Below are 22940 nucleotides of genomic sequence, written 5' to 3' on the forward strand. Positions count from 1 at the left end.
ATCACTTCTAAAAGGAAAACCTAATACTTCATCACTTCGAAAGCCGTAGAAAACCAGTATAAAACCCTAACAATCCGCCACTAAAGCACAGCTTAAATATAAAGAAAAAAAGATGCAGATATTCGTGAAAACCCTAACCGGCAAGACCATAACTCTCGAGGTCGAGAGCAGCGACACCATCGATAATGTCAAAGCCAAGATCCAAGACAAAGAAGGTAAGTTTCACACATTGCCTGTTCGTTCCTAATTGTTTCATTTCTTTCTTAAAAATCACAAAATGATCTTTTTAAATAAGTTCTAACTCTGATGAACTAATAGGAATTCCCCCGGACCAGCAACGTTTAATTTTTGCTGGTAAACAACTTGAAGATGGCCGTACATTGGCTGATTACAACATTCAAAAAGGTTTCTCTATTGGATTTTTTTGTAATTTTAGTAATTTTTTTGTTCTTTTATATTTGATTACAATGTTTTAACTGGATTTTTGTTCTTTTTGGTGTAGAATCAACGCTTCATCTTGTTTTAAGGTTGAGAGGCGGAATTATTGAGCCTTCTTTAATGGCTTTTGCTCGTAAATACAACCAAGACAAAATGATTTGCCGCAAGTAAGCCCCCTTTTTATTTTCTTTAATGGGTGTGGCTAGTAAATATCGGAATTACATGATCATATGAATACGGCATGAATACACACATGTTTATGAATATACTAATTGTTAAGTAGGAATATGACATGAATGCACTAATTGTTGAGGGAACCTGGCGAAGAATAGCTAAAATACTACCAGGACATGCACAAATGGAACTATGGGGCCTGGTGATATCGAACATTGCAATGGAAATGGTAACTAGAGTAGAACCTGATCATGATGTGAATAGACGAATTTTTAAGGGGACCTAACTTAACCTCTACTGTTTATTTGAAATGGGATAGAGGTCATACAAGGTCCCTAAAGTGATTGTTAAACCATTCCTCTACTTTGTCAGCTGATCTAATTTTGCAGGCAGTTGATTTTCACGAATGGGACAATGAAATGATGCAAGAAAATTAATTCCATGATTTGTTGTGTTTGGTATTGGTGAATGAACATGGATACACTAATTGCAAGTAGGGGGTGAAGCTAGAAGTTTTTTTTGGAGGGGGCAAGATTAAGTTATATATTGTTATAAGAATTAAAATGTAATTTTATCTTTGTATTAGCTTATATCTTTGAGGTTTTTAAAAGGACTAAATTGAAACTCTAAACATTTGGGGGGGGCAAATTATAATTTTATTATATATTAAATTAAGATCTTAAGAGTTTTGGGGGGTCAGTGACCTTGCCTGCCGATATCAAACACAAGATGAATACACGTGAATGAATAACAACAATATGAACAGGACATGACCTGAATACACTAGATGTCAATGTGCTTTGGCAATATCTAGAACTCAGAACGTGATATGAACACATGAACTGTTAAGGGGGACCTAACTTAACCTCTACCATTTGTTTCAAATGGATAGAGGTCATACGAGGTCCCGAAAGTGATTGTTAAACCATTCGTCTACTTTGCCAGCTGATCTAATTTTGTAGGCAGTTGAATTTCATGAATGGCACAATGAAATGATTTAAGAAATTAATTCCTTGATTTTCTACTGTTTTGTATTGGTTAACGATGGGACTACAAGTTGAACCCTCTTTTGAAGTGTAAAGTATGAAGAGGAGGGCATTCTAGGGGTTTTTTTATAAAAATTATTAATTACGAAAATGATAAATGGGTCTAGATTATTTATCAAAATGGGGTGTTTTTTTTTACATTAACTCTAGGTGCCGCTTGACACATTGGTGGCATTGGTGAATTTAAAAAAAGTCTGAGAGGAAAAAAAAGCTGAAAAAGTAAAGAAAAATGTTTTTTAATTGGTGCCGCCAATGTGTCAGGTGGCACCTCCTTGATTAAATAAAAAAAAAGTTGGTTTCCTCTCTTTTTCTTTTCCCCTTGTCTGGTTTGGTAAATGAAAATGCAGAGAAAAGGCACTAAAAGCCTGAGAGTAGAAATGGTTTTAGGGAAAGTGAGGTGAGTGGCATTTTAAGAATGTTGAGTTGCCATCTCGCTGTTGTCTGCTGTTGGAACCATAAGCCAGTTTTTTTTACATTTTCAGCCTTTTCTTTTCCTATCAGATTTTTTTTTAAATTCACCTGTTCTGCCAATGTGTCAGTCGACATTTAAAGTTATTGTAGAAAACATCTCATTTTCATAAATAATTTAAATTCAATACTATTTTTGTAGTTAATTATTTTTTACATTATTTAAAAGAACCCGCATCGTAGTTCCCAAAACTAAAATTCCCACTCTTTTAACGATGTCAACTGATCTAAACTTTACTTGCAGTTGATGTTCTAGTGTGGGACATGAAAATGCTGTGCTCATGTTTGATATAACTTTAATGGCCTAGTGGCAAGAACTACTTAACTCAACTCGGATATGCACTGATTGCTGCTTTGCTTTATTTCCTTTATGGATGGCAAAATGAACCCAAGACTCCTAATTCCCCTAGACCCGATTAGACCAAAAGCTGAAAAAACCCGAACTTGAAATGCAAACTTTGCATTGTGCATCATTGTAAATAATATATCTCCTTATTTTCTGTGTGCTAGGTGTTATGCTCGGTTGCATCCGAGAGCAGTGAACTGTCGCAAGAAGAAATGTGGTCATAGCAATCAGGTATGTGCTCGTGTATAGAACCTGTATTTCGGGTTCGAGCTCGTTGCAGTGAACTAATTGTTCATTTTTCTTATTGCAGTTGAGGCCCAAGAAGAAGATCAAGTAAACCATGACTGACGATGGTGGTTTATGTCATTTGCTTCAAAAGAACTTGAATACCAGACTTGTCAAATATTTTTTTTCCCATTTGGTTCTTTGCTTTTCTAATTTCTATTTGAAATTTCATAGCTGGATATCGCTGTTGTTGAGAAGTTTTTTAGTAATAATTGAGGTTAAAATTTGTACTTTTTGACAATGTTTGGGCTAGTTTTCTTCTTTTGGGTTGCAGTAATATGCACAAAATGTTGTTATAATGCTTTCAATGTTTTGCCTTTATAATATTAGAGCTGTAATGCCGTTGAAACAGTTTTATCATGCAATATATTTAGTGCTTTTATACAGGCGGTTCTTATAAGAGAAAAACTAGTCAACAACTAGACAAGCAAAGTTAAACAAACAAATCCATCAACTGGATACTGTAAATCATTATAAAATCTTCTTTTTTTCATTTTATAATAAAACCTAGAAAGATATCACATCATTTCATTTAAATTCAAAAGGATAAATATCTTTTAATTTTGTGCAATTATGCACATGGAACTTGAATTTTGGTTCATGTGTATATATGAAATTTTGATTTTGATTTAACAGTACAAATTTAAAAAATAAATATATATATTAATTTTCATATTATATTAAAATAATTGTTTGTGTATGTAATATATTAACGTAAAACGGTGCTAATTCAATAACGTTATTAGTGATTTATAAAAGTTGAATCAAATAAAATTTTATGTATAAAATTGCATAATATCAAAGTTCATGTATGATATTGCACGTTGGAACAAAATTAATGTATAACTTGGGTTTTTATCCCAATTCAAAATATATTAATTTTATGATTTTAGGCAAAATCTAATTAAATTTCTATACCATATCTTTCAATAATTTGTAATATATTTCTGCTTGAGAAGCTTATAACACTTTAAAGTTAAAAAATTGTTACGAGGAAGCTAACAACAACTGGGTGCTTGGTCTAGTGGTATGATTCTCGCTTCGGGTGCGAGAGGTCCCGAGTTCGATTCTCGGAGCACCCCAACATTAAAACTTTTTTAGCTTTAAAAGGGAAAAAACGGCAAATTTAAGTTGTCGTTTTGAAAACGGGGTGCGCAATGCGCTCACATTACTTTTCCCTCCATTATTTCATTTTGCCGCCATAAAAAACCTGTAGTTCTCTTTTTAAGCCTTCTCCTAAAACCCTAAATCTAAAAAAAAGGAATCCTCTTAACGCTCAATCAGGTAATTTTTTTTTCTACATTGCGATCTGTTTGTTTGATTGTTTCCTAAGAAAGTCAATTAAATCTATTTTGAAATGTCAATTTTCTTTTAGGTTTTTCCTCAGCTGTTAACTGTTCACCATAGTCAAATTCAATCCTCACTGAATTCACTGGTAGTTTGATACGGTACGTCCTATATCATAGCCTTTCTTTTCTTTTTCTTTTTTTTCTATAATTTTGTTTAATACTATTAATTTTGAAGAACAAAAAGAATTTTCATACCCGCTTATGATTATATGAAATGAATAGATCCGCACCAACGTTGACTAATATTTAGATTATTTAAATTATTTTTTATTTCCTATAAATTGTTTTATGAAGAGTCGATTTTGTTGAGCATCCTTAGGTTATGGTTAATTAGCTTCCTTCCTTGATTTCTTTGACCTTCGATGAACTGTCTGGGTATTTCATTTTTGTAGAAAATGGTGAAATATCACTTTTGGCCTCGTTAAAATTTATAATTCAATTAAAACCCTTTGAGTATAAAGTTTCTGATTTTTGTCTCAGACAATTTATATTTTTATCTCAGTCCCTAAAAATATTTTCTTGCTTTGCCCCTATTTGCGAATGGTTGTAATGTGAGAGGATTGTAGATTGCCTATCATGTTTTGACTTTTCTCCTTTTAATCAGTGATAACAATTTGGTCATCTTTCAATTAGAAATCCATGTTTTTAGCTTTTGGTTTGGATTAAAGTTGTTTGTTTTCTGGTTTGCTATTATATCTAGAAAAAAGAACAATTGTGATTGGAAATTACTTTTCACATTGGTAAAATAAATGTATTTTGGATGCTCTCTTATTTGTTATGCAAGATATGGATACTTCAAGTCCTGCAGCTTTTGTCAATGGAGGGTTGCTATGCATGCATGTTGGACGTAAGGTGCGAACGGTGATTCAGGTTACTCGATCTGATGCCGGATCTGTGATGGGGAAGTCTACTGATGGTTGCCAACTTGTTGTAAGAGGCTCTCCTCCTGCTCCTCTTACAAGTTATGTTGAGGTTATTGGTGTTGCTGAGAATGAAAATTCCATCCGAGCTGAACTATGGACCAACTTTGGTGACTCATTTGGTATGCCTTTCTACTCCATATGAAAATAATTAATTATCTTTTTGAACAACGCATTTTAGGTTTTAAACTTTGTGATTTGGGTGTTACATAAAGGTCTCTGCTTCAGCTTTCTGACAAAAGTTGCCTGTTTTTCACGATGTTGATGGGATTTATTATCTATGCAATTTAGAAGAACAAAATACTAGTGCTTGATACTTGTTTTGACCCTTGTACTATAGTGAAACTTTCACTTTGGTCTTTTTACTATTTTTTTGGTCATTTTGCCCCCTCTATTTTCATTTTGTCCATCACATTAGTCTCTTGATCATTTTTTTTTAAAGAAAATTCCCGCATGGTCAGTGGGCTAATGTGATAGAATGGAATGAAAGTAGAAGGGCAAAGTCCAAAAAAATAGTAAAAAAGGCCAAAGTGAGAGTTTCACTATTGTAAAGGGTCAAAACAAGTATTAAGCCAAATAGTAAACTTGCAAAAATGTAAATGCTTGCTGATTAACATGAAAATGGGTTTAGAGCTAATATGCTGAACTAAAATACCAAGTTTTCATTGCTTGACAAAATCTGTTATTTTTAGCCAGGAAATGAACTGTTCGATGGATAAGTATTATAATGAAAGTTTACATTGTGTCTATTTGAAGCAGTGGAAGTTGAATTGTTTATAATTGTTTTACTATGCAAATGATCTTGCTAATTGTTCCTTATTTTTTGTAACCTGCAATTCATTTTAGGGGTTTTTTAATTTATTTTTTGTCTCTGAAAAATATTTCCATTACATTTTCAACAATGGCAGATGCATCCAACTATGATCAGCTCTGTCAGCTGGCAAATGGGGAGTTGAAACACCTATTCCTGTAGTTTCTTTCACATAGTCTTTATCAAAGTGCTTTTAGCTAACAATGTACTAGGTATTATATGGCACCAGACATTAGTGTGTTTCTAATACGGGTATGTTTAAATATTAAATTTTTTATATATATATTTAATGGATCTTTGAAGAGTTATGTCTCTATTTTAATATCTTATTACACTTGTGTTAAATTATACGTCGAATATTTTAAGATAAACAACAGGTGGAATTGAACATTTGGCCATAACAAATTTGTGGTTAAAGATTCATTTTATGTGGTTTTTTATTTTTGTTTTTATTTTTGTTATTTCATGGTGCTTGTTATTCAAAGGTGTGGTTTTGAATCAGACTCATATTGAGTAGTGCTTTGAGTTTTTTTTAATTTCTCCTGCCTAAGGGTAAGTTTGGATGGGCGGTGTGTTTAGATGCGGCTAGTGTAAAAACAGCGGTGGCGGTGAGATTAGATACTGTAGCAATATTGTAGCGTGAGACAAAAAGTAAGTTAAATGCACCGTACCGCAGTCAATCGCCCATCCAAACGAAGCTTAAGTCTAGGTTAAGTTTGGAAGCTTGTAACATGTTTCATTATTAAAAGAATATATTAAAATTTTATGTTTTCTGATTTGGGCTTAGCTAGCTAATTGGTCGGGTTAATTAGATAGGATACTGAGTATTGTTAGTTATGTAAAAATTTTAATTTTTTTTCTTTAATTTGATTAGTTTTAAATTTTGTATTTTTAAATTGATGAATTTTAATTTTAATAATTTTGGATTTTAAAATTTTAATAATAATAGGTTATTAACTTTGTACTTTATGTAAAATTATAGGTTTAATTTATGTTATTCAATGATAATTGTTATATCTTATTAATGGTTATTTTTGGAAGTAAAATGTGAAATAGTAACTTGATATGATATTTTTATTTGATAATTTATTTGTCATGTAAAATTTTAAAATATTTTAATTTAGTGTAATGAAGTTACCAAATTTTTAAATCATAAGGTTGAAATTTTAAATTTTAAAATATATTTTAAGAATCCTAATGATTGATTTGATGGTTAAAGGATGTTTACTCGTAAAATTTTTTTAAGTTTGAGTGCATGTGATATTAACCTTTTAATGGTAAGGTGAGTTATTGTAGACATTGATCGAAGCCATTGCCATGATTGCTCGCTTGGGAGAGGTAAAACAGACGTCGAAATTCTTATTTTGTTAAATTTCAAAGATATTGTTTCCAAATTATGAGTATGAAAATATGATCTTTCATATGTATAGATAAGAGTGTAATCGAGTTAAATTAAGTTCGAGAATTGTTAAGCTTGAGCTCAACTCCAAATTTGGAGCTTGTTACTTTACTTGAATTCGACTGAATATTTGTTTTTAAGCTTGAATTTCACTTGAGCTTGTTTATCAATTGTTGTTTTCAAAATTAAGCATGGCTCGATAATTAAGTGTAGACTTAATAATATATATTAAGAATAATAATGTAATTTAATAATATAAAAATATGAAAAGTTTAATAACACTTGTGAATTGTTTAAGTTAAATATTATTAAGTTCGAATTTGGTTTGATAATTGGTCAAATCAAGTTTGAAATTTTTTTTTTTAAACTCCATCTATTGTCTCATTTACACCTGTGCATGGAAAAATTTTGAGAGAAAAAGAACAACATACTCGTGTTGGGTTACATCCATATCCAACACCTCACACCTGAATGAATCTGAGAATGCTTGTTTATACCTAAGGCAATTGTGCTGAGTTTTACTCCATATATTTGCTTATGTTTTTTTGCAGGGAACTTCCTACACTTCATCAAAATTGCCTCCCAAACCACTTGGGATATGGGAATTCGAGGTAGTGAAGTAATAAAAATCTTGATTTTTAAAGATATTTATGTTCAGCATTTTAGATTTTTTTTCCAAAATCCGAGTCAACTATGATTTTTCAAGGATATATGTGCGAAAGTATTAAAAATCCCAAATTTTAAAGATATTTATGTTTAGCAATTTAGATTCCTTCTTCAAAATCCGAGTCAACTATGATTTCCCAATGACATATGTACAAAAGTATTGTTATAGTTTGAATATAGATACAAGTTTCGACCTTAAAATGTTTAGTTTTATATTTTAGGGCTCTCCGTTCTGTAGGATTGTGCAAGAAGTACTGGTTGAATTAGAGTTACTGCACAATCAACACAGGTAAATAGTCTAAATAATCAAATCTAGTTTGAGCCATTAGTTCGATAAATGCTTCAGGTTAAAAGAAAATCCATGCAAATGTGAAACCATGATCATCGTCATCCTCATTGTAGTCTCTAGCATTTGCATATGCACTAAAAGAAGTTGTGAAAGATTAGATATATCGAGTCAAACTGTTTGCAATATGAATTGTGATCATTTCGTCATGTTCGATTTCCATCATTTTTTGCAGTGATCTGATTCATCGGTGTGCCATTATCGGTCTTCATTTGCTCACTCGAGTTTCAAGGGGTTCCCCAAGACATGCAACTGAGACACTGACTAACCATTCTTCTTCCATGTTCTATCAGTTGTCCTCAAGGCAGCCAGAAATGGCGTATCCTTTACGAGAAAGCCGGACATTTTCAGGTAAATTACTACTTTTCATAACAAATTTTCTGACATTCATTGTTTGACAATTACAGGTACCTTATTTAGAAGATCCAAACACTGGGGGTGCAAATGTTTGAGAGTGCTGAAATAATAGGGTACTTAAGAGCCACCTATGCTGAATGCTAATGAAAACCCTTCCCACACATGTTTTCCTTATTCGACCATAAATTAGTTGGTATCAATAAAAAAGAATCAAATTAATCTTTATATGAATTACTCAAAACTGTAAATGGTCTTATCTAAATTCAAAATAACCCGAATATATGATGTATTTCACTGATTAAATCACACTGAATAATCTCATCTTTGCTTTTTTCATCAAATTTTCACTCTATACAAAGCTACTTTAGGTTTTATTCAAACATGTCACTTAAAAAGCATTCACTAACCTAAACTTCAAGAAAATTTACTCCCAACTTATTGAAAGAAAACAAAGATAGTTGTTATGGAACCAACTACTAACATGCTATATTCTGTACACGTTAATAGCCCAGAACGGAAGAAACTGAAAAGAGAACCACAAGGGAACCAAGCAGGAAATGAGACGCTATGCAGAGAAGTATTTAAGCTCTCGGATAGCGTGAACGTCCTTTCTTCTTCAAGAACTCCGGGATGTCAAATGAACTGCCTTCGTTGAAAGAAGGTCGCCGATTGATTCCAAGACTGGTATCTCCCTGTGCTAGCTGACCTGCCTGCATTTTTAACGGAATTTGGTATAAATCGGTGTATGAACGAGAGAGGAAGAGAGAGTTGACGCGATACCTGAAGGTGCCTTCCTTCGGTTTCTTCTTGACGTTTAAATCCTGTTGCAATTAGGGTTATACTTACCTATATAAAGATCAAAAATGATTTCATCAAATTAATGTTTCATATTGAGGACCATGACCTTTGGTGAATGAAAAAATACAACAGAGAAGACTGGTCCATATGGCTTTCAGCTATATCGCAATGACTTCATTCTCCATAAAAGTATATGTATTGAATACCCATATCCTACTTATATTCAGACATGGGAATGGGAGTTTGATTCTTTAAATATATGGAATAATTTATTAAAAAATGAGCATGTTATATCAAATACATACCCTTACCGAAGACTCACATCTGAGTCCGAGTAACATAAGCTTTTATCATCAATTCAAAAGTTATCATTAATACCAATGTGAGTTCTTCATCTAAATTCGACCTAATTCTACATAGGCATATTTTTATCCATACCAAGAACTCAAGAACAACAAAAATAAGCCTATACGAAGCAGAGACACGATCCCGTCGCCAATCTCATTGCTAGATAAAGCTCAGATGCTTATCCCATACCACAAATTTGATACACGAGAACCATCCACTGATATAAACACAAAACCATCTCTTATCGGACCAACATGTAGCCTAGATGGTAAAGTTCATTCATGAAGTCCATCTATTGAAGGTATTAATCCTACTTTTCAGAATATACGATCCACAGAATGTTATAATACATGGTTGATTAAAACTCCAGTTAAATACCCGGCCCACTAAAAGTATGGTAATCGAGATATGGGCAATGTTTTTAGAACAGGACCGTTGATTGAACCGGTCAGGCCACCAGTTCATTGCTCTGACTGGTTCTACTAAAAAATTATTAAAAATTCAAAAAAACCAATGGTTCAACCGGTCCGTACCGGTTCTAGGTCCAACCAGTTCAATGCCCTTCTCCAGACCGGTACTCCAGCCGGTTCCCAGTCCAACAGTCCGGTTCAAACATCCTTGGATAAGGGGTATGCGGATGACTGTGAGTCTAAACTTTGGCACGAGAACATTAGAACAAAAACTAACTTACTTGGCCACTAATTGACGGATCGATCACTGCTCCAAATATTAAATTGGCAGTTGGATCCACAAGATCATATATAACCTCAGCTGCAGTATTAACCTACACAAAAATATCAGATGTCAAATCATGCATATCAAAAAGAGAAATAAAGGTCTCCTATGTATAACATTTCAATGACAAAGTAGTATTCATTACTATACTATTTCCAATTATTCACTTGTCTGTTACTCAAGAATGCACATATCAGATATGGTGGGGCCGCTCGGGCTTCAATAACTCTTCTCCTACAGGGAAGTGCTCCATTTTCGAATAATCAACAATTTTACGCTCAATATCAAGATAATATACACCGAGAGAGTCGGAGATGGCGTGTTACCTCAAACAAGGTTAAATCACTTCCACCAGTTATGTTCCAAACAATTCCAGTAGCCCTTTCTATACCAAGATCTAACAAAGGTGACTGGATAGCATTTAGCGCAGCATCTCTTGCCCGTGTTTTCCCTGAAAATCAGAAAAAAAAACAATTAGAACATAATAACCGTTTCAGAACCAAGTTCTCAACAATGAGAAGATATCAAAAGCCCATATGACATGCATAAATTTCTTTATTTCGAGAAAAAACATCAATATTTAATTCCAATATAAGGAAAGAAAATAGACAGACTGCAATCATTTCTATTTCTGTTGGAGAAAAAAAAAACGAGGTAGAAACTTTATGCGTTCCAAGTCAAAGCCTCAAATATAAATGCTAACGTCTCTTTGATTACCAGTTGCAGTTCCGATCCCCATTAATGAAGAACCTGCGTTTGCCATTATAGTTCGCACATCAGCAAAATCCACATTGACTAGCCCCGGAATCTGCAATAAGGAAACACATAACCAAATTAAAGCGCAGAAGTACAGTCCCCCCCAGAGCTCATAATGCTTCAAGTTATTTACTGTCCACAACATCACAGATATGAATGCGTAGTAATGATGATATACTGAACTTTACAGGCTCCGAGATTCCATTCTAGAACTCGGGAATCAATACATTTAGCATTACCAATGAGTAAATAACACACAAAGACACTTACTACCGCTGTGTTGTGATAACATATAGACACCGGAAGATTTCGGTAACCTTAGAATAAAGAGCTTGATAACGAATCATAGTAATTATTTACTGGAAAAAAGAGCGCGAGATATTTCATCAAAAAGTGCACGCTACAAGTATAACCCCCCAAAGCCTATGGAAAAATCAGCACCAAACTACTAATTCATCCTCGCCATCTAATAAACTAGGGCAGTAACTAAATTAAAACAAATTTAGCCGCAAATTTGGAGGTGCACTAATTTTCCACTAATTGATTGTAATATATCATAAGAACGATCCTATATGATCATCAACAAAAATGGAAGGACAGTCTTGATTTTCAAGCACCATGTCAGGAGAAAGGAAGAAATGGCATTACATTTATGTTGCTTTCATCTAAAAATTTGGGTTTCATCTCTATCACGAAACTATATAGTTAGATTAGGAGGTTTTTAATAGTTTCTTGAAGCATTCCATACCGTAATTATATCTGAAATTCCACGAACACCTTGACGAAGAATATCATCAGCCAGATTAAATGCTTCTGTTACTGGAGTAGACGGTGAAACTGCAGTCAACAACTTGTCGTTCGGGATAACAATTAGTGTGTCAACGTTTTCTCTCAGAGCTGCAATGCCTTCCTGTGCTTGAACGGCCCTCCTTCTTCCCTCGAAAGAAAAAGGAGTAGTGACAATACCAATAGTTAATATACCCATGGACTTTGCCACCCCTGCTATTACGGGAGCTCCACCAGTACCAGTTCCTCCGCCCATTCCGGCCTGCAAATGCAAGCTTTAAGTCCTAACTAAAAATGTTAAAGAAAGACACTAGAAGACAAAAGAACAACAAGATGTTATGTGTTCATCATAATTTTTAGCTCAGCAAATATCAATCTATGAAAACGCCACATGCAATAGTACCAGAACAAAAGGATTTTCCAATGGCAATTTAAAGAATGAAAGTATCAGAAGCAAGAATGAATCATGGATTAAATTAGTTCAAGGACCATCAAAATACGAGACGAATCAAATTCCAGGAAATGGTATGATTAGATAAAACAATGCTAACTTATATGGCTATAAACATACATCCGATGCTTAGCATGTAATAACAGTTTGCAGTTGCAGAGATAAGACATGACTTTCATTAAGATTTCAGTCAATTGAATAAGTTCCATGAAACAAGAAATTGCATATAAGTAGAAAGATTAGTTTTATTTACCATATGATCAATGAATATTCACCATAAATAAGAAGCTTGAAACATTTTCATTGACACATATTCTTGACCAGTTTCATAGTGGGGTCTAGTTCATGGTAAGTTCTTTAAAAGCCTAAGAAAAGAGGTAATTTAAATTGAAACCACTCATGAAATCAGACTGTAACAGTACAAGTAATAATTAAAATTCTAACTAAATGATAAGGATGCAGACTTACAGTAACAAAAACCATATCAGCACCATAAAGAGCTGATTCTATTGACTCCTTGCTTTCTTTGGCAGCATTCATACCAATCTCTGGGTTTCCACCAGCACCAAGACCCCGAGTTAGCTCCTGACCAATTTGCAAACGGTGCTCAGGAAAGACAGGTGACAATTTCATGGCTTGAATATCAGTGTTAACAATCCAGAACTCTACACCCTTCAAAGCACTCTCTATCATACGGTTAACAGCATTTGACCCACCGCCTCCAACACCAATGACTTTGATCTTAGCCTCATTATAATTACTTGAACCCGTCATGCCCCCTAAGCTCTCGGGACTAGAGCTATCCTTTCTTGGGTTTGTTACTATAGGATTCCCTTCACCTCTAAGCATCGAAACTTCTGGGTGCATATTCAGAAAAGGGTCCTTATTTTGATATGGACTAACGCTATGGGAGTTGTTGGAACATCTAAAATGAGGCATATTAGACCTTTGGCTCGGACTCGAAGACCCGCATCTAAGTTTCCCTAAAGGATTCTCCATTAATATTCTCCCACCAAGAACATTAAGTACCCCCATTGATCTCGTATCTGAAGGTCTAAAATATGGCGATATCGATATAGCATTCGCCATTTTCCCAGCACTATGACACAAACTAGAAAATTTAAAGAGTCCTAAATAGCTTGAAGTTCAATTTTTCACAGTCAAGTCCTCTTTCAGTGCCTGCATAAAACATAGAATAAAAGAAACAACTATATTCAAAAAGATTCATAATAAAAAAAGACCCATTAGCTCAAATTGTAACTCACTTAGCAGTATCAGCTTAAAACTACAAACTTAAAATAAAAAAATAAACCTCAAACCCAAAGATAAATTCTAAAAAGGCTATACTTCTGTAAATTGAAGAGCAAAAAGAGCTTATAAAAAATTGCAGCTAAAACCCAGAACAAGAAAATTAAAAAAAATGTATAAATTACATGAAATGCAAATAGAAATTAGAAAAAAAAATGGAATCTGGGTCTTAAAAGAGAAAGAGGAAAAGAAAAGGAAAATACCTGAAAGAGATGCAAAGTCCAAGATAATAGAAAAAACGAAGTTACCACTGGAAATGGGAGAAAGGGGAAAGGGGTTTTTCTTTTATATTTATATAATTTTATTTTGTAATTTTTATATTTCAGGGCTTAAATTGAAGCTCTTTTTGGCTTTAGCTCCGGTGAAATTCCTTTGTCAGGTTGTAGTTGATAAAAATAAATAAAGTAAAAAAATAAAAATAAATAAAGTTGTATTTCGGAAAATAAAAAAGAAACTCAAGAAAACTGAATTTATGAGATTTAGGAATAGTACCAGGGTTTAAGCCTGGGTGTGAATTTCTGGCCCTTTAAAGTTTTGATTAAATTCTGTTATTAGTCCTTGTACTTTGTAAAAATGATGACTTTAGTCTCTATACTTTAATTTCATCAATTTTAATCCTTGACTTTTTGAATTGAAATTGCGTGAACTACAGTAGTAGTTATCCAACAATTAGTACTTTTTTTGGTCATATAACTTAAAAGGCTACAACATGCTCATTCAACTATTTCTTTTTATTATTTAATTATAAAAGTTACAAAATGATTATCTATTTATTCAAATTTAGTTCTTTTTGTCACAATTTGACATTTTGACTAGTGGCAGCTTTTAAAATTGACATAATAATAATTTAATCGTTAATATTTATACATTATGTCAATTTAATCTTCATTTTAAAAAACTTAACATTCAACATTTACTTATTGTGTAATTTAGTCTCTTTTTTTTTGCAATTTTGCTTTTCTTTATTACCGCTTAACCTAAACAATTAAAAAATTAATCTATCAATTTGATTGAAAAATATAAAAAAATGAGAACACCCAAAAGTGAAAGATAATAGTTTTGCCTTTTCTCAATTTTTTAAATTTAATCTTCAATATAAAAAAACTATAAAAAAGACAAAATTACACATTGACTAAATGTTGAGCAGTAAATTCTTTAGAACTAACACTAAATTAACTTAATTTATAAATGTTAAGAGTTAAAATTGTTATGCCAATTTTAAAAGAGGCCACCGTAGCTTGTTGGTGATAAAAAGTATTTATTAATAGTTGAGTAATTATTTTATAATTTTTCATAATTAGGTAATTAAAAAGAAATTTACTAATAATTGGATGACTACTTGTGTAGTTTACTATATTATAATTTGATCAATTTTAGTCCAAAATTTTCAATTGATCAATTTTAATTATGGAATTTTTATTTTTAAAATTTGGGTAAACTACATAGTCGCTTATTATGATTTTTTGTCATCGAACTATAAAAAATTACAAAATTGTCACTAAACTTTTTTTTGTCACCCATATATATATATATATATATAGTAGTTTTGGGTGTCCCTACTTCTACATTAGCCAACGGGTAATTGAGTTGAGCTCCAATACTATGAAGCTTGAGCTCAACTTAAAATTTAGAGCTCGATACTCAGCTCGAGCTTGGTTAAACATCTATTTTTTAACTTGATCTCGTCTCAAGATATTATAGAGCTCAAGCTCGATTACCAATTTTTGTACTCGTGCTTGAACTTGAACTTGAGCTCAGTTTAGTAATTAAACTTAAGGTTAATAATATATATTAAGGACAAAAGTATATATACATAATACAATAATATAAAAATACAAAAAGCTTGATAAAGCTCACGAATCATTTGAATCGATAGCTCAAGCTGCTTAAAAATTATCGAATTGAGTTTGAATTTTTTCGAGTTAAACTAGAGTAGTTTGCAAACACTAATGTTTCATTTACAACCCTCAACTGATGACCAAAAAGATAAATCTGAATTATTATATTACTATTTTGTAATATTTTATTGAAAAAGAAAAAAGGAATTTTACAAATTCCATTGAGGTGATAAAAAGGAATAGAAAAATTAGGGTCAACTCTACGCAATTTATCCTTAAAATTTTAACCAAACTAAACAGTAGCTTAAATCGTCTGGTTAAATTTAATTTTCTTTGCTGGCTCAGCCACACTCGCTCACCCGCTCTCACTGTAGCAAGCTCGAGAATTTGCCGATGAAAATCTGCTCGAGTTTTTTTCTTCTTTATATGTACTCTCACAACAGATCATTCCTTCATTTCTTGCCGCTTAACGCTTCGATACAAGCGAGGCTTCTCTTCTATTTTCTACTTGTGAGTTCATGATTATATCTTACTTTGATTTTGCACACACACACATATATATATATATATATATATATCTAAGTTCCTTCAATAATGCTGGTTTCTTTTTATTTAGTTACATGAGGAAATTGTCGGGTTTTTTTCTATTTATTGTTCTGTTTTCGGAAAACTCGTTAGTGTTTTTGCTAGGTTTCAGCTCAAAAATTTCTTTTGATTTGAGTTCTGTTCTAGTGAGTATTACTGAATTACTAATTCATGATCGTATTTGCTTTGATTTTGCATACTGTTTTCTTTTTAATTACTTGAGCAAAATTCCATTTCTTTTTTCTTTTTGTCAGTTTTATGTCTGTTGTTTGAATTTTTTGTTCTGAATTGGGAAAACTAGTTAGTTCTTTTTGACTGTTTTCAGTTCAAAGATTTCTTCTGGTCTGAGTTCTGTACCAATGAGTGCAATTGAATCACTGATTACTTTGGTTTTGTATAGTTTCCCTTTAATGCAGGTTTCTTTAATTACTTGATCCAAAATTTCATTTTTTTTTTTGTCAGTTTTATGTCTGTTGCTTGGATATTTTTGTTCTGAGATGGGAAAACTAGTTTGTGCTTTTTTACTTTTTTTGGTTCAATGATTTATTCTGATCTGAATTCTCTACTAGTGAGTGCTACTGAATCACTAATTTCTTTGATTCTGTGTAGTTTCTTTTTAATGCTGGTTTCTTTAATTACGAGAATTTTTCTTATTGTATCCGTTGTCGCTGACTTCCTTGTTATTTTTATTTTTTATCTGAATTGGGAAAACTAGTTGGTGTTTTTGATTGTTTTAGATTTCCCTTTATCCGTTCAAGATGAACTATGTTGACAGTTTTTACTACCATTTTTAAAGATTTTCCTCTCAGCCTCAGCAACAGTTGGCTTTCTGGTATGGATATGGGAGACCTTCAACGGACATTTGGAGCACAATATGGTGCGAACCAACCATTTTTTCCGGCTGACGTTAACCAGGTGAACTCGTCGAGCTCAATATCTATCACAGGCAAGAATAGAAAGGTTAATATGTTGGAGGTGGAAAATGTGAGGTACGGTGTGGGTCTTTTAAGGAATCGAGCCTTGAGACAATTAGTAGCCGTACAGTCTCTTACAAGGGTGCTTCTAGAAGCTAATGGCTTGCCCGAGCAAATTGAAAAGCTAAAGTCAATGGAATCTAAACTCAAAATTATAAAGGAAAACATCAAAATTATCCCGAATTTGCCAGAACTAGAGGCTAGGAAGGAACTGCTCCAAGTAGAAATGGACTTGGGGGAATGCAAACAACAACTATCAGAGGTACGCGGACAACAATCAGGGGTACGCCGGCAACAATCAGAGGCATGCCAGCTCTTACTAATCTAATTACTAAGTTTGATTTCTTGATATAAATCTCTAATCTAACTCGGTTTTTCAGGTCCATGAAAAAACAAGAAAGCTTTATGGAATCTTCCTTAATAATGAGGTACGCAGATTTCTTATCATTGATATTAAGCAACTAAACATTTCTCATTTGCAAATTACATTATTATAATTACAATGTCTGTCATGATCCAATAGATACTTGCTTTTAGACATAGCAAAAAGCCATTTTCAGATACCGGTTTGTGGTTGTGTCCAACACTAGTATTTTAAACTTTTTTTAAGTTTTCTGAATTTTGGAAGAAGCTTAGATGGTATATGCACTACTCATTTATAAATCACAATATAATGTCTTTTCTCATGCACTAGACTTTTTCTTAGACCTAGTGAAAAGCCCATTTTCAACTATGTTAGTTGGATTTAGGTATGAGTGTCGGGTGTGGGTACATGTCTAACAGGAATAACTTCAACTTTCAATAAGTTTTTCATGTATTTCAAGAAACCTCCAAGGCCTGTCCAAACATATGTCAAACACGAACACTGAAAAGCAAAATGAAGAGCTGGAGCCAGTAAAACCTAATATTTAGGAATCTCTCCTATGACCATTTGCATTGAAAACAATACTTTGTGTTGAAACTTTAAGGAAACAAAATGCATATTTCTTTTCTTTCTTGTTTTTCAAGTCTCAATGTCTGACGTCATTCTTAGACTTGCCCTTGTTTACATCTTTGATCATTTGTTTATATTTTTCTTAATTTCAGGAATTCAGCACGGAGACTCTAGAAAAAGAGGTATGTATATGTGTGTGTGTGTGTATATATATATATGATACTACTCAAATAGAGAAATTACGGAATTGTCTTTTGTAATTAAAATAAGTAATATTATTCGAGAATATTTTAGTTTTATACTTCAAAAAACAACAAAATATATGAATGTGGTTGGATTTGATCCTATGCTATTAGAATCAATAAAATATTAATTTTACCGCTAAATTAATAAAAACCAATAATATTTACTCACAAATTAATTTACTTTTTTCCATTTTAATATCTACACGTTTCGTTATTTATTGTATATTATTTTAAACTAACATTTGTGTTTTAAGTAAGAAGTTTCTACACACAAATATAAATTAATTATTTCTCAAATCCATAATATGAATTTATAGAATGGTTGTTTAGTAATGAATTTAAAATTTCATATTTCTTTTTTATTTTTCAAGTACACAATCACACATTGAATCTCAGTTGATTTCTACATAATCTTATGCACAACAACTTTATGACAATTTATGTAGTAAATGGAATCTGAAACTTCAAAATCCATGTTTTGAAAAGGTAGTACTAATATTATCATAATTTTGATTTGTTTCCCATGTTTTCTGTTTTAGCTTTATTCTGCAGTGCCTTGTATGAAAGAAGTTGCTGCAACTTATGATCATGCACATTTGCCATCTCTTGAAGCATTACCACCTACTTTTAGTGATTTGGATTTCCAAATTTATGACGACGACAAAGGTCTCCATGGTATACAATTGGGGAACACTATTACCAATGGAATGTTTCAACAGGGTGGGGGTGAGGCGTCTGAAGCACAATACAACAAGAATGCACCACCATTGTCACACAGTGATAATCAGATGAACTTAATGCTCAATGGAAGCAACAAAAGAGATAGGGAGATGGGGAAAGGTACTGAAATTAATAATGTTTTATTCCTATTGATCAACAACCGCAGAAGTTTGTTGATTTGGGAGAAGTTACAGCGTGATGTTTATAAATTCTCATATCTAACTGCTATGCTGAGTGTTAATAGCATGCTTGGATACCTTCTAAAATTTTGTTATGCGGCATTCTTAATTGTTGGACTGGTTGCATAAATTATTTTCTGAAATTCAGTTTTTGAAGGTTAAACATAGAGCAGCTATCTTATACAGCTTCTCCCTCTTTATCTCTATTAAGAAAATCAATAGTTTGTTTCTCTCCTTATCTCCCTGCTTAAATCACATTTTCCTTTGGCTCTCGGCTATCTTGTTTTAGATTCTCACACTTGCTTGCTTGTCATTAGGAAAAACTTAGATTGTTTTAGATTCAGAAATTTGATTTGAGTTAAACATTTTCAGATCCGTTCAAGATGGTGGAACCGAATTGGTCTCACTGCGACAATGGGAATATCATTATGATACCTACACCTGGAGCACCAAATGGTGCTAATGGACAACCATTGCCGCCCAATGATATACAAGTGAATTGCTCAAGCTCGATGTTGACCGGAGGAAAGAAAAGAAATCATAAAGCTAAAGGAAAAGGCATCAAGAAACAGTGCCGGCCCCTGGCAATCGGTGAATCATCAAATTTGGGAGAAGATTTTTCAGAAGAGCTTATTTTGGTGAAACCTCAAACCTTGATATGTTCAATTATTTTTCTAAATTTTTCATATATTTCGAGAAATGTCAAAGGGTCATATTCCAAACCAATGTTTGAACATGTATCGAACACTGATGCTTCAAGCAAAATGAAGTGTTCAAGTGACATAGATTTCAATAAGATTAGACCATAAAACCTAATGTTTTGGTATTCTCTCCCCTGGTCGTTTGCATTGAAAACGATACTTCCTAAGCTTTGAAAATACCATATATGACTGAAGTTACAAACTTGGAAAGAAAAATATTGCATCTCTTTCCTGATTAATTTGTTCTGTATCTGTATATCTCTTTTTTTTTTTTTTTTTTACATCTTCATCATTTGTTTATGTTTTTCTTAAATTTCAGGGATACAATGAGGAGACTCCAAAAATCAAGGTATGGTATATGTGTATATATGATATTGGTAGGTCGTGCACGGTAACAATTTCTCCAAATAGCATTTAAAAACTTGAATTACAAAAATAGTGTAATATATAAATGTAATTATTTCTGAAATTTATAATATGATTTTATTAAATGGTTGTTTAGTGATGGGTTTAAAATTTCTATGTTTTTATATTTTTAAAGTATAAAATCGCACATTAAGTCTCAGTTGATTTTTACACAATCATATACACAACAAATGAAATACAAAGCTTCAAAATTCATGTTTTAAAAAGGTAGCACTAATATTATTGATCTCTGAAATTTTGACTTGTTTTCCATATTTATTCTCTGAAATTTTAAGTATAATGTCTTTCCTCGTGTACTAGAATTTTTCTTAGACTTAGCGAAAAGCCATTTTCATCTATGTTAGTTGGATCTAGGTATGAGTGTCAGGTGTGGGTATATGTCTAACAGGAATAAGGGTCCAAACATGTGCAAAGACGGACACTTAAAAGCAAAATGAAAAGCTGGAGCCTATAAAACCTAATATTTAGGAAACATTACATAGTGTTGAAACTTTCTAAGCTTTGAAAATACTATAAATGGTTCAAGCTGAGAACTTAAGGAAACAAGATTCATATTTTTTTTTTTCCTTTCTGTTTTCCAGGTCTCAATGTCTGAAGTCATTCTTAGACTTTTTACATCTTGATAATTTGTTTATATTTCTCTTAAATTTCAGGAATTCAGCCCGGAGACTCTAGGAAAAGAGGTATGTATATGTGTATATATATATATATATATATATATATATATATGATACTACTCAATTAGAGAAATTACAAAATGTTTTTTTAAAATTAAATTAAGTTTTATTATTTGAGGGTATTTTAATTTTTTACTTTAGAAAAACCACCAAAAATATGAATGTGTTTGGATTTGATCCTATGCTATTAGAATCAATAAAATATTAATTTTACCGCTAAATCAATAAAAACCAATAATATTTACTCAATTTATTTTACTTATTATTATTATTTATTGAATGTTATTTTAAATAACATTTATGTTTTAAGTATGGAGTTTCTTCACACTAGTATAAATTTAATTATTTCTCAAATCCATAATTTGAATTTATCGGATGGTTGTTTAGTAATTAATCTAAAATTTCATGTTTTTTTTCGAAGTACATAATCACACATTGAATCTCAGTTGATTTCTATATAATCATATACACAACAATTTCCTGACAATTAATGTAGTAAATGGGATTTGAAAATTTGACTTGTTTTCCATTTTGTTGTTTTAGTTTTATTCTGCAGTGCCAAGTATGAAAGAAGTTGCTGCAACTGATGGTCATGAAAGTTCGTCAACAATGCTTCAACAGGGTGAGAGTGAGGCGTCTGAAGCACAATACAACACGAACGCACCACCATTGTCGCACAGTGATAATCAGATGAACTTAATGCTCAGTGGAAGCAACAAAAGAGATGGGGTTTCAGAAGCTGGAGTACAAGGTACTGAAATGAATAATGTTACTATTCCTGTTGATCAAGACCACGGAGGTTTGCTGGCTAGGGAGATTTTGAAGTGTAATTATAGTTCCTGGCATTCCGGACTTTTTAACAAAGACAACAACAGTGTGGAAGTTGCACACTTCCATGGCTTACAACAAGCATTGGACAAAACTCGCTATGGGGAAACACCAGACTACCTCAAACATATCGTGACCCTAATTGAAGTGGATCGTGGAGAAGCTACTAAGTTTGGCCATAAAAATATTGAAGTTCTGGTTTGTGCCGCAATCAAAGAGATGGAAGACTGGCGTACACCTAAGGATTCCGGCTGTAACCAGTTGAAAAAGTGGGCCGCAACTCTCAATATGGGTAAGGAACAAGATTTTGAAGTGAAATTTGCTGATGAAAAGTTGATGAATATTTCTCTTGCCTGTTATGCTTACTCAATGGTTTTTGGAGAGGATGGTTCAGCTCATGAGTTTGCGAATGGAAGGGTGTGATGCTCATATGCTCAGTGTATTTAAACTCGGGGAATCGTTTTGGTATTTGGTATTTCAACTCATATGGTTTGGTATTTGGTTGAACTCAGTTAAAGAACTTGGGGTTTCTACGGTTATATCTCGATATTTTGTTATATTATTTGAACTCAGCGATTGGTTTTTGTGTTCGAACTCAGTGAGTTTGTATTGTGTCAGGTATGTTGTTTAATGAATTGGTATGTTTTAGGTGTGTTATTTCTTTTATCTTGGTTTAGATTAGAAATTTTGAATGGTTGATTATAAAATTTATCATTTCCAAGCATTGATAGCATGTTTGATCTTGGATCGTAACATATGCGTTCTGGCTTTCATGCTCGTCACCCCACAATGGGTAAATATTTTGTCACAGAGCTTCCATCCTTGTTTCAACCAACTCCTAAACCTCTTTTGCTATTTGGGGTAAATGTGTCTCGGTGATTTTTACTCGAAAAATTAGGAAATTAGTCCTTATAAGTTAGATCAAAGAGTAAATTAGTCATTTCTATAAAAAAAACTATTCATTTTTATTATTAAAAACTGACATAACGATGGAATAAGCAGACAATTACACGTAATGTGTCAAGTGTACCTCATATTAACTTATA

The 22940-nt window shown here is 32.6% G+C and overlaps 5 protein-coding genes and 1 non-coding gene across 9 annotated transcripts; 5 read left to right on the plus strand and 1 right to left on the minus strand.

The window, feature by feature from the left end:
• The first annotated feature begins 19 nt into the window (after positions 1–19).
• On the plus strand, positions 20–3056 carry LOC108472962 (ubiquitin-60S ribosomal protein L40-like). The gene is made up of 5 exons (XM_017774531.2): positions 20–215; positions 319–405; positions 503–605; positions 2637–2703; positions 2783–3056. Exons 1-5 carry the CDS (start codon positions 113–115, stop codon positions 2807–2809), a joined length of 387 nt encoding a protein of 128 aa, XP_017630020.1. The 5' UTR covers positions 20–112; the 3' UTR covers positions 2810–3056.
• A 711-nt stretch (positions 3057–3767) lies between these two features.
• On the plus strand, positions 3768–3839 carry TRNAP-CGG (transfer RNA proline (anticodon CGG)). Its single transcript has one exon. It is a non-coding gene; the product is annotated as a tRNA-Pro (tRNA).
• A 71-nt stretch (positions 3840–3910) lies between these two features.
• LOC108472964 (replication protein A 14 kDa subunit B-like) lies at positions 3911–6141 on the plus strand. The gene is made up of 4 exons (XM_017774532.2): positions 3911–4041; positions 4133–4205; positions 4891–5148; positions 5935–6141. The coding sequence occupies exons 3-4, from the start codon at positions 4893–4895 to the stop codon at positions 5997–5999; spliced, it is 321 nt and encodes a 106-aa protein (XP_017630021.1). The 5' UTR covers positions 3911–4041; positions 4133–4205; positions 4891–4892; the 3' UTR covers positions 6000–6141.
• Positions 6142–6956: 815 nt separating this feature from the next.
• Positions 6957–9074, plus strand: LOC128284055 (uncharacterized). Of its 2 annotated transcripts, XM_053021545.1 has the most exons (4): positions 6957–7175; positions 7788–7847; positions 8124–8191; positions 8424–9074. In XM_053021545.1, the coding sequence occupies exons 1-4, from the start codon at positions 7155–7157 to the stop codon at positions 8644–8646; spliced, it is 372 nt and encodes a 123-aa protein (XP_052877505.1). In that variant the 5' UTR covers positions 6957–7154; the 3' UTR covers positions 8647–9074. The 2 variants fall into 2 exon arrangements, 1 of the variants encoding a protein (XP_052877505.1); XR_008274360.1 differs by lacking the exons at positions 6957–7175; positions 8124–8191 and having other exon boundaries at positions 7674–7847.
• LOC108472960 (cell division protein FtsZ homolog 2-2, chloroplastic-like) lies at positions 8904–14272 on the minus strand. 2 transcript variants are annotated; one of them, XM_017774528.2, is made up of 8 exons: positions 13991–14272; positions 12948–13658; positions 11991–12290; positions 11204–11294; positions 10813–10937; positions 10443–10535; positions 9386–9451; positions 8904–9315 (listed from the first exon to the last, which is right to left on the minus strand). In XM_017774528.2, the coding sequence occupies exons 2-8, from the start codon at positions 13566–13568 to the stop codon at positions 9187–9189; spliced, it is 1425 nt and encodes a 474-aa protein (XP_017630017.1). In that variant the 5' UTR covers positions 13569–13658; positions 13991–14272; the 3' UTR covers positions 8904–9186. The 2 variants fall into 2 exon arrangements, with proteins under 2 accessions (XP_017630017.1, XP_017630018.1); XM_017774529.2 differs by having other exon boundaries at positions 9386–9426; positions 13991–14197.
• A 1629-nt stretch (positions 14273–15901) lies between these two features.
• On the plus strand, positions 15902–22618 carry LOC108472959 (uncharacterized). 2 transcript variants are annotated; one of them, XM_017774525.2, is made up of 9 exons: positions 15902–16135; positions 17020–17488; positions 17565–17612; positions 18271–18300; positions 18903–19203; positions 19635–19900; positions 20283–20312; positions 21043–21072; positions 21610–22618. In XM_017774525.2, exons 2-9 carry the CDS (start codon positions 17045–17047, stop codon positions 22315–22317), a joined length of 1857 nt encoding a protein of 618 aa, XP_017630014.1. In that variant the 5' UTR covers positions 15902–16135; positions 17020–17044; the 3' UTR covers positions 22318–22618. The 2 variants fall into 2 exon arrangements, with proteins under 2 accessions (XP_017630014.1, XP_017630013.1); XM_017774524.2 differs by having other exon boundaries at positions 15905–16135; positions 17007–17488.
• The last annotated feature ends 322 nt before the right edge of the window (positions 22619–22940 follow it).

Source organism: Gossypium arboreum, chromosome 11, assembly GCF_025698485.1.
Source record: "Gossypium arboreum isolate Shixiya-1 chromosome 11, ASM2569848v2, whole genome shotgun sequence".
Taxonomy (NCBI): domain Eukaryota; kingdom Viridiplantae; phylum Streptophyta; class Magnoliopsida; order Malvales; family Malvaceae; genus Gossypium; species Gossypium arboreum.

Coding starts and splice junctions, on each gene's coding strand:
- LOC108472962 (XM_017774531.2), top strand. CDS start 113: ATGCAGATATTCGTGAAAACCCTAACCGGCAAGACCATAACTCTCGAG. Junction 216..318: donor CAAGATCCAAGACAAAGAAG/GTAAGTTTCACA, acceptor ATGAACTAATAG/GAATTCCCCCGGACCAGCAA. Junction 2,704..2,782: donor AATGTGGTCATAGCAATCAG/GTATGTGCTCGT, acceptor TTCTTATTGCAG/TTGAGGCCCAAGAAGAAGAT.
- LOC108472964 (XM_017774532.2), top strand. CDS start 4,893: ATGGATACTTCAAGTCCTGCAGCTTTTGTCAATGGAGGGTTGCTATGC. Junction 5,149..5,934: donor CAACTTTGGTGACTCATTTG/GTATGCCTTTCT, acceptor CAACAATGGCAG/ATGCATCCAACTATGATCAG.
- LOC128284055 (XM_053021545.1), top strand. CDS start 7,155: ATGATTGCTCGCTTGGGAGAG. Junction 7,176..7,787: donor TGATTGCTCGCTTGGGAGAG/GTAAAACAGACG, acceptor GTTTTTTTGCAG/GGAACTTCCTACACTTCATC. Junction 8,192..8,423: donor TTACTGCACAATCAACACAG/GTAAATAGTCTA, acceptor CATTTTTTGCAG/TGATCTGATTCATCGGTGTG.
- LOC108472960 (XM_017774528.2), bottom strand. CDS start 13,568: ATGGCGAATGCTATATCGATATCGCCATATTTTAGACCTTCAGATACG. Junction 12,291..12,947: donor CTGATATGGTTTTTGTTACT/GTAAGTCTGCAT, acceptor TTGCATTTGCAG/GCCGGAATGGGCGGAGGAAC. Junction 11,295..11,990: donor GAATTTCAGATATAATTACG/GTATGGAATGCT, acceptor TCCTTATTGCAG/ATTCCGGGGCTAGTCAATGT.
- LOC108472959 (XM_017774525.2), top strand. CDS start 17,045: ATGGATATGGGAGACCTTCAACGGACATTTGGAGCACAATATGGTGCG. Junction 19,204..19,634: donor AGATAGGGAGATGGGGAAAG/GTACTGAAATTA, acceptor AAACATTTTCAG/ATCCGTTCAAGATGGTGGAA. Junction 19,901..20,282: donor TTTCAGAAGAGCTTATTTTG/GTGAAACCTCAA, acceptor CTTAAATTTCAG/GGATACAATGAGGAGACTCC.